Here is a 9,381-nt window from a genome sequence, read left to right on the forward strand (position 1 = left end):
TAGAAGAATTAACATTATCAAAATGACAATCCTAACCAAAACACTATACAGATTCAATACAATCTCTAAAAAAGTACCCATGACATTGTTTAAAGATACAAGCCAAATGAAATTGTAGATAAACAAATAAGATTACATCAAATTAAGAAGATTTTACACTGGAAAAAAAAATACCAGAAAAAAAGGACAACTCACACTGGGAGAAATTATTTTCTCACCACCCATCTGACAAAAGGTTAACATTTATGAGATCTAAATCACTTGTAAAACTTAAGCAAAACAAGCAAAACAACAACAACAAATCCCATTTTAAAAAATAGAAAGGAGAGATGAACAGAAACTTCCTCAAAGAAGATACTCAGATGGCCTGTAGGTATATGAAAAATTGCTCTTTTTAATGTTCTAATTAAAATGAACATCCAGTGTTGGTGTGGATGGTGGGGAAAAGGACTCCTCATCCACTGCTAGTGGGAATATCAACTGGTTTGATCTTTTGGGAAAATGATATGGATATTTCTCAAAAAATAAACTAAGAATTGGACTTTTATATCTCACTTCTGGATATCTATCCCAAGAGCCCCAAAATTCTAATCAGAAAAGACAATGGTATTCCTATGTTGATTGCAGAACTATTTGCAATGACTCTGGAAATGAGCCAGAAGTGTAAGAACAGATCACTGAACAAAGAAATTCTGAGACACACACACACACACACACACACACACACACACACAATCAAATAAGACTACTCAGTTTTTAAGAAAGGAGAAATCATGCAATTTAATCATGCAATTTGCCACTCCGTGGTTAGAACTAGATAGTATCACACTGAGTGAATTTAGCCAAAAGAACAGAGACCTGTTCATAATGATTTCTCTAATATGTGAGTTATAAAAAGGCATAGTAAGAAAAAAACAAATTACCAAAAGCAATGAATTCAAGAACCTGTCTACAAACAGAGAAAGACTGGCTGTGGAGTGTTGGGGGGCAGGGGGGGCTGAGAGAGAATCCTGGGCTATTGTGAAGGGAAACGTACCTCTGCTGGAGGGATGTAGTGTTAGAATGTTGTATGACACCCTACCATTGACAGCATTAAAAAAATGTAAAGATCAGTAAACAAAATTAATTTTTTAAATAAAGGAGACCAGGCACCACATATGGTCCTCTGAGAACTACCAGAAGTCACTTTCAAGCATGGGAATATGCCTCAGCACCACCAAATGCGGTCCAACCATTTCCTACCTCTCCCCACTAATAATGCTCATCTCTCAAAACAAAAAAAGGAAGAAAAAGAAAAAAAGAGGAAGTAAAATTGTGGGAGAGGAGAGGAAGAGGAAGAGAAGAGGGAAGGAGAGGGGAGGGGAGGGGAGGGGAGGAAGGGAACGTTCCCAGGGTTGTTGAAGGGTTGTTGAGGAGTGATTTCAATAGCTATGAGAACAAATAGCATTGCAGGACTTTAGAGCTCATCACAAGCATCAAAAAGAATACTTTCTTTTTCCAAAGAATCTCTATAAGTTGCTAGTTTCAAAATTCATGTGTTTCTATGAAGACAATCACAGCAAAGTCACAGCAGAAGAACATTAGCTACATTGGCTTTCACTCCACCCTCTGAATGGAAAGCAAAGCCAAGGAGAAGCAGCCACCCTGTCACTCCCTCTTCTGAACCAGACAGCGCCTCCCTAACCTCTTCACTGCTGCCTGCATCTCCTGGTTCCTCAGGGTGTAGATCATGGGGTTGAGCATGGGGGTCATGAGAGTTTGACTGATGGACACAGCCTTGTCTATGGAGAAGTAGGTAAATGGCCGGGCATAGAGGTAAATACTGGGAATGAAGACCATTGACACCACAATGATGTGGGAGGTACACGTCGAAGCTGCCTTCTTCCTTGCCTGCTCTGAGTGTGACCTCAGCATCACCAGGATGATCGAGTAGGAGATCAGGAGAAGAATGAACCAGATGAAGACCAGCATCCCACTATTCGAAATGATGAGAAACTCAATTACAGTTGTGTCTGTGCAGGCAAGTCTCAGCACTTGAGGCACATCACAGTAGAAGTTATCCAGGGTGTTGGGGCCACAGAAAGGCAGGGGAAGCAACAGAGCCAACTGGGCAATTGAATGAATGAACCCTCCCACCCAGCCAGCCAGCACCAGTCCCACACAGAGCTGAGTGTTCATGATGGTGACATAGTGCAGGGGCCGAGAGATGGCCACCAGGCGGTCATAAGCCATCACTGAGAGGAAGAAGACCATGGCACCCCCCAGAAAGTGGAAGAAGAAGATCTGGGTCATGCAGTTCTGGTAGGAGATGGTCTTCCTCTCAGAAAGGAAATCCATCAGCATCCTGGGGGCTGTGACAGAGGAGAAACAGAGGTCTATGACAGCCAGGTTTCGAAGCAGGAAGTACATGGGTGTGTGGAGCCGGGAGTCTGAGGTCACTGCCACCATGATGAGGAGGTTCCCCACCACAGTGGTGGTGTAGACAGACAGGAACACCAGAAACAGGAAAATCTGCAGCTCTGGAGTCTGTGAGAGTCCTAGGAAGACGAATTCTGAAACCCACGTGAGGTTCCCTTGGTCCATGGTGTCTTCCCCATACACCTACAGAAAATGATCCACAGGAACAGATGCAGAAAATCACTAAAGAGACCTGTTAGTGCTATGGCCCCCAGAACCACAAGGTTTAGACTCATCTGGACCTGATGGTACTCTTCATAGTAGCAGCTGCTGATTAAATGGCCTTTTGTTCTGAACACGTTCCCCTTGGAACAAAAATTTATAGTATGGGAAATCTGAAAGTCATCCAGAGACATGCAATGTGGGAGATCCATGGGGTCTGCCTATCAGCAACCCACATTACTTGAATGGCACAAACTGTTCCTCTAATATCCCAGATGAATGCTAATCACTTGTCTCTGTGTAGTCTCCTCACTGAAAAACTCCTTTCTCTAATATATTTCCCCTCATATAAGTTTTCAACAGTAAATACATCATAATCTTAATGTACCTCTATGTACCTGTGCTTTTTAGCCCAAGTAAGTGTATGTTCCAGAGGCACACATCAGGATTTTATTTATTTGTGCTTGATAGTGCCAATCAATGTCATAGTATTTAAGAAATTCCTGTTCGAGGCATCAGGGCTTCAGTTATACTGGTGATGAAGATGAGTGGTGTAGCCATATATCCAAAACACTGACTCAACAAAAATGCAAACATGAGATCTAAACTGCAACCACTGAAACTTGTAATGTGCCTGTCAAGTTGTCAAGTTGACAGGCGGGAATGGGGTAAAGGTCGGGGTGAGGGAGGGAATATGAGAACACTGATAGAGGGAAGCTGACACTAGTGATGGAATTGCTGTTGAAATATTATATGCCTAAAACCCAACTGTCAATAGGTTTATAAATCACAGTTCTTACATAAAAATAATTTTTTAATAAAAGAAGTTTCTGTTTGAGCCAGTGTGATAGTACAGCAGGTAAGGTGCATGCCTTGCACGTGGCTGACCAGGGTTCAATCCCTGGCACCCCATATTGTCTCTTGAGCACTGCCAGGAGTAATCCCTGAGTGCAGAGCCAAGAGTAAGCCTTGAGCACAGCCGGGTGTGGCCCCCAAACAATAAAAATAAAGAAGTTCCTATTTTGACTGGGTGGATGAATAGCTATAGGGCCTTCATATCCATACAGAGGGGTCTCTGTACTCAACTGGAGACTAGGAATGTAGAAATTTCCTCCCTTCCCCTCTAAAGGTGACACCTCATGGGTGGAGATCATCAGAAAAAAACATAGAGGTCAGAGAGAGAGCAGAGTAAGGGAATTTAGCTAGATTAAGAATGGGTTGACAAACTTATCCTTTGGAGGAGACTCAGAGTTCTTCTAAAAGACAGCAATTTTAGGAAATAGCAATAAATCCATGGGTAGAAATAAGAGGAGAATGTTGAGGGGAATAAAATGAGATAAAGGAAGAACTTGGGGCTGGAGTGATAGCACAGCATGTAGGGCATTTGCCTCCCACGCGGCCAACGTGGGTTCGATTCCCAGCATCCCATATGGTCCTCCAAGCACCACTAGGAGTGTTTCCTGAATGCAGAGCCAGGAGTAACCCCTGATCATCACTGGGTATGACCCAAAAAGCCAGAAAAAAAAAAAAGAAAGGAAAAACTTTAGGGAGATTGCAAGTAAGGGAGATGGGAAACAGAGCAAGTGAAAGAAGAGGAAATGGGTAGATAGGGCAAGTGGAGAAGGAAATGGAGACAAAGGTAAGGGGATCAAGGGTGACAGGGTGGAGGCAAGTGGCCTCCCCTTCCCCTGCCCAGATCCAGTCTCCCATCCCCTCTCACCTGCCTATTGAAACCCATGATCTGAGACATGGTTCTCTTCTTGTCCTTCACTCCCATTGGCTACCGCTCCAGTCCTCCTGTGACACAGCTCACCGTGAGACCTTGCACAGCTCCCATCTGACCATGCCTCTCTCACTTACGTCTGTACTGCTCGCTACTGTAATGCTCACTTCTTCATAGCAGTCACTTCTAATATTTTGTGGATCAAATCAGGGTTTTTAAAACCGACTTATGTGCCTACAATGGCTGCCCCCCAGCCCTCGACACACACCCAGAATATCACAAAGGCTGTAAAACAGAGTTTCCCTCTGACTTTCCAAACTCCACCTGTGCCTCTTACAAACCATGGATTATCCAAAGGATTAGAGTTTCTAAAACATGCCACCTATTTTTTTTATTTCCTGGAATTCCATTATATATCTTCTCTATCTGAGAAAGAACTCACTTCTGTGATATTGTGGGAAATTGTGATAATTTTTTTTTGGTGGACAGATTTTGAGCCACATTTGACAGCTCTTAACTCTGTGCTTAAGTATGATTTATGCCAAAATTTAGGGTCCATATGTTGTGCCAGGGATCAAACCAAGGTCGGTCATGTGAAAGGCAAATGCCCTACTATCTTTCTGGTCCAAATATTGTGATTTATGATAAGAAATATTTATTTTGCTATACTTCCCCATTTCTATCATTGAGCTCCTAAAACCCTTGAAATTTCCTTAAAAGAACAAGGGAAAGTTCTTTTGCTCTAATGTTTGGTCATTTTTTTGGGGGGGTCACACCCGGCGATGCACAGGGGTTACTCCTGGATTTGCACTCAGGAATTACCCCGGCCGTGCTCAGGGGACCATATGGGATGCTGGGATTTGAACCCGGGTCAGCCGCGTGCAAGGCAAACGCCCTACCCGCTGTGCTATCTCTCCAGCCCCTAATGTTTGGTCATTGACCTATCTTTTTTCTCAGACCCTAAAATCCTTTTATCACCACCTGGGTGACAGAACTGTTTTGGTTGGAATGAGGTTCCTCTGGGGTAACTCTTCCACAGCTCTAGGATGAGGGCATCCCCAGTAGACCAAGGCAGGGTTTGAAGTTTGGAATTATCAATCCCATCAATCATTCTCTTGAAAAGAAGAAATGCTGGAAATGGAATTAATGACAGAGCATGCCTGTATGATAAAACCTTTGGAAAATGCTAAAGGTTTGTGCCTGGGGAGCTTCTGACTGGTGAGCACAGTGGGGGTGTTGGAAGGTGATGTGCTCAGAGATCATAGTCCCTCTGTGTTCATACCCCCACCACCACCTTACTCTGTAAATTTCTTCCATTTCACTTCTCATGAATTTATCTTTTTTTTTTTTTTTGCTTTTTGGGTCACACCTGGCAATGCACAGGGGTTACTCCTGGCTCTGCACTCAGGAATTACCCCTGGCCATGCTCAGGGGACCATATGGGTTGCTGGGATTCGAACCCGGGTCGGCCGCGTGCAAGGCAAACGCCTTACCCGCTGTGCTATCACTCCAGCCCCCGAATTTATCATTTTTTTAATGAATGGAGAATAAATGTTTCTCTGAGTTCTGTGAGCCATGCTTGCAAAATGAATTATACCAAGGAACAAATTATTGGCATCTCTAGTCTGTAGCTAACTCATCTGGGCATGATGTGGATTTTCCAGTGAAGTATGAAATGATGGAGGGAGGCAGTGGTCTTAGAATAATTAGTTTTTAATTTCTAAGATCTGATGCTGTCTCTGTGAAGGTGGTGTCAGAACAAACCTGAATTGTTTAATTGCATGATACTTGGCTGAGATTTCAGAAAATTCCTAGGATTGTGGAACCATCGCCACATGCTTTAGAATTGTTTATCAATTTAATCAATATTAATCACTTCTCTAGTACTTCTTTTTTTAACCATTTATCCCATGCATAACAAATTCCCCCATTTCCCTGGGTCTATGTCATTTTAAAATACTCCTGTTACACTTTTATCATATATCAGTCACTTGTTCCAGATTCTTCCTTCAACTGATTCCATTGTAGGTTTAGTCTTTTAGTTACCCTAGAACTTGGAACACTCACTCTAACATAGCACCTGGTCAATTAATGCTGGCAAATTATGAATGAAGAAGGTAATGCATTATGCAGTCTTCACCATTTTTGATTGGTTTTGTTTATCCATTACTCTCAGTACCCCGAGGCCAGCCCGATGTTTGATCCTAAGATAACTGTATTTTACATGCAATCCAAAGAAACTGATCCAAAAGCACCGTCCCCCTACTTACTTCCCAAGGCTCCGCTCACACTTCAGAGCCAACACCAACTCTGGCACTTGGTTCTGCGCTGCTCCCTCTAGCAGGGCTTCCCCACCTCACTAGAGCTGACCTCAGGGGTGAGGAAACACTCTCACCTGCAGTCAGCCTGAAGGGCAGGCCAGTGCCAAGTCTGAGATCTTTCTGGGGTCCCCTGCCTCCAGCCTCACAGCCTGTGGGTCCTGGCCCAGACCTCCACACACTCCTCCTGGGCCTGACCCTGGGGAAGAGGAGACAGCCTCAGGGAGAAATTATTGGACTGGGTTTAGCAAGTCAAGCTGGAATGATGCCCTCTGGGAGCTGGGGAACAAAGGGACCAGTTAAAAAGTTTCCAGGTCTTCCCAGAAATGCTTACTATTTGAGAGGCCTGCCTTGAGGGCGAAGAACAAACAAAACAAAGACCCCAAGGACATTGAAAATTGTAGAGATCCTTGAAATTTCCTAAGGGTTAGCAGGCCTGGGTTTGATTCCTGGCACCTCCTGATTCCCTTCCCCACCAGCACCAACTGGAGTGATCCCCTGAGCACTAAAGGAGGAGTAGTTGTTGAGCACTGCCAGGTGTAGCCCCAAAACAATACATATTCCAAAACAGATAAGAAGAAATTTCTGGGATTTTTAGAAAGACCCATTTCATAGAGCACACACACACACACACACACACACACACACACACACACAGGCACGCATGCATGCATACATTTGAATTTCCAGAAAGGTGTGAAATGCCACCCAGAACTGCTATTTAGAGGGCCTTGGTGGTAAGATAGAAAAAAAATACTCAAAATAACTCAAGGGCGAATAAGAGAAGTATGGGATGAATTCAAGAGGAACAACAAAACAATAATTGGAGTTCCAGAAGGACAGGGAAGCCACCCCAATAAAGTAGTAAGAGTTTAAAATGTCATTGCTGAAAAGTTCCCAGAGCTGGAGAAGGCAGGTATCCAGGTCCAAGAAGCCAGAAAAGTACCAGCTAAAAGAGACCCTAATAAAAAAGACTCACCAAGTCTTTTTATTAACTAATCAAGACATATCTTAATCAGAAAAACAAATGCCACAGATAGAGACACAATACTGCAAGCAGCAAGGTCAAAGAAGGCAATCACATACAAAGGAGCATCCCTTAGGTTTACAGCAGACTTATCAGACAAAACCATCAGGGGCGGAAGACAGTGGTGGGATATAGTGAAAAAACTCAATGAAATGGACACCTCACCAAGATTACTTTATTTGACTAGACTCATTCAGACTCAAAGGAATACACTATTTCATGGATAGACAATAGCTTAGGAACTACATAGATTCAAAACCAACCTTAAAAGAAGGACTGAAGGGGCTACTGTAAGACAAGACAAACCCCACAAACACAACAAACTTGTACAGAAAGATGGCACAAAAACCCATTACAATAATCTATCTCAATGTCATTGTCAATGTCAATGTCTCTAAATGCACCAATTAAGAGACACAGAGTGGCAAAATGGATTGAAAAAACTGAATCCAACATACTGCTGCTTACAAAAAAAAAATTGAACAGTCAGAGCATACACAAAAGACTTAAAGTCTAAGGATGGAAAACAATCCTTCAAGCAAACAACTCTCTCAAAAAAGCCAAGATGGCCATACTATTATCCAACAATATAGATTTCACACTGAAAAAGATAAGAAGAGACAGCGAAGTCTCTTTAATAATCAAGGGATATGCACATGAGGAAGAAATTACACTCCTAAACATATATTCACCCAATGAGGGGTCAGCAAAATACTTAAAACAACTTCTAATAGACTTCAAGAAGGACATTGGTAGCAACATAATAGTGTCACCTCTTGATAGAACAAGAAGACTAAAACTCAGCAAGGAAGTACTGGCGCTGAAGGAAGAAATGGAGAGAGAGAGTTAATAAATATACAGGGCTTTTCATCCCGCAAAACCCAAATACACATTCTTCTCCAATGCACATGGAACATTTTCCAAGATAAACCATACACTGGGCCAGAAAACATACCTCAGTTGAATCAAGAAGATAGAAATTGTATCAACTATCTTTTCAGACCACAACACACTAAAGGTAGAAGTTAATCACACACAGAAATAGAGAATCGATGAGGCACTGGCCCCTCCTGCCGCTGCTGAGATGTGACCCCGGGGGCCGCACGCATGTGCGGCCCCTCCGCAGCTGCACGAGTGTGAATCCAGACCCAGCTGAACCAAATTCAACATGGGCAGCTACCTGCAGAATGTCTCCAGCCTGAGAACCAAGCCTCGACCCCATGCCCGCCCAGGAGGGGAAAGGTATTTCTCTCTCTCACCTGTCCCTTCCTGGGGATGAAGGGCATGGGGACCACCATATTATGACGACCACAGATGGGGTTTACAAGCTTGCAATGATCCAATATCCGGAAGAAATCTCCCTGGACTTAGTTGTTAAAGTACAGAAATCCAAAACCTCATTTCCCTTCACAACAGGTCTGATTCTAGTGGGGTGCTCCTAACAATAATGGTGAGGATTGTGTTGAAATATTGAATGTAACCAAAGTAAATAGAAAGTAAAGTGAAATTTATCAGTTACAAGGGGGGGGTGCAGGGGTGGGCGGGATGGGAGGCATACTGTGGTGTTTTTTTTTTCGGTGGTGGGATATGGGCACTAGTGAAGGGATGGTTGTTTCAGCATTGTATGACTAAGACTTAAGCCTGAAAGCATTGTAATTTTCCACATGGTGATTTAATAAAATAAAATTAAAAAA

General features: G+C 43.1%; 1 protein-coding gene across 1 annotated transcript; it reads right to left on the reverse strand.

Moving 5' to 3' along the window:
* Positions 1 to 1,647: 1,647 nt before the first annotated feature.
* On the reverse strand, positions 1,648 to 2,583 carry LOC101537990 (olfactory receptor 4D2-like). The gene has a single exon (XM_004608636.2). It carries the CDS (start codon positions 2,581 to 2,583, stop codon positions 1,648 to 1,650), a length of 936 nt encoding a protein of 311 aa, XP_004608693.2.
* Between the last annotated feature and the right edge of the window lie 6,798 nt (positions 2,584 to 9,381).

Source organism: Sorex araneus, chromosome 3 (assembly GCF_027595985.1).
Source record: "Sorex araneus isolate mSorAra2 chromosome 3, mSorAra2.pri, whole genome shotgun sequence".
NCBI classification, from domain to species: Eukaryota; Metazoa; Chordata; class Mammalia; order Eulipotyphla; family Soricidae; genus Sorex; species Sorex araneus.

Coding starts and splice junctions, on each gene's coding strand:
- LOC101537990 (XM_004608636.2), bottom strand. CDS start 2,583: ATGGACCAAGGGAACCTCACGTGGGTTTCAGAATTCGTCTTCCTAGGA.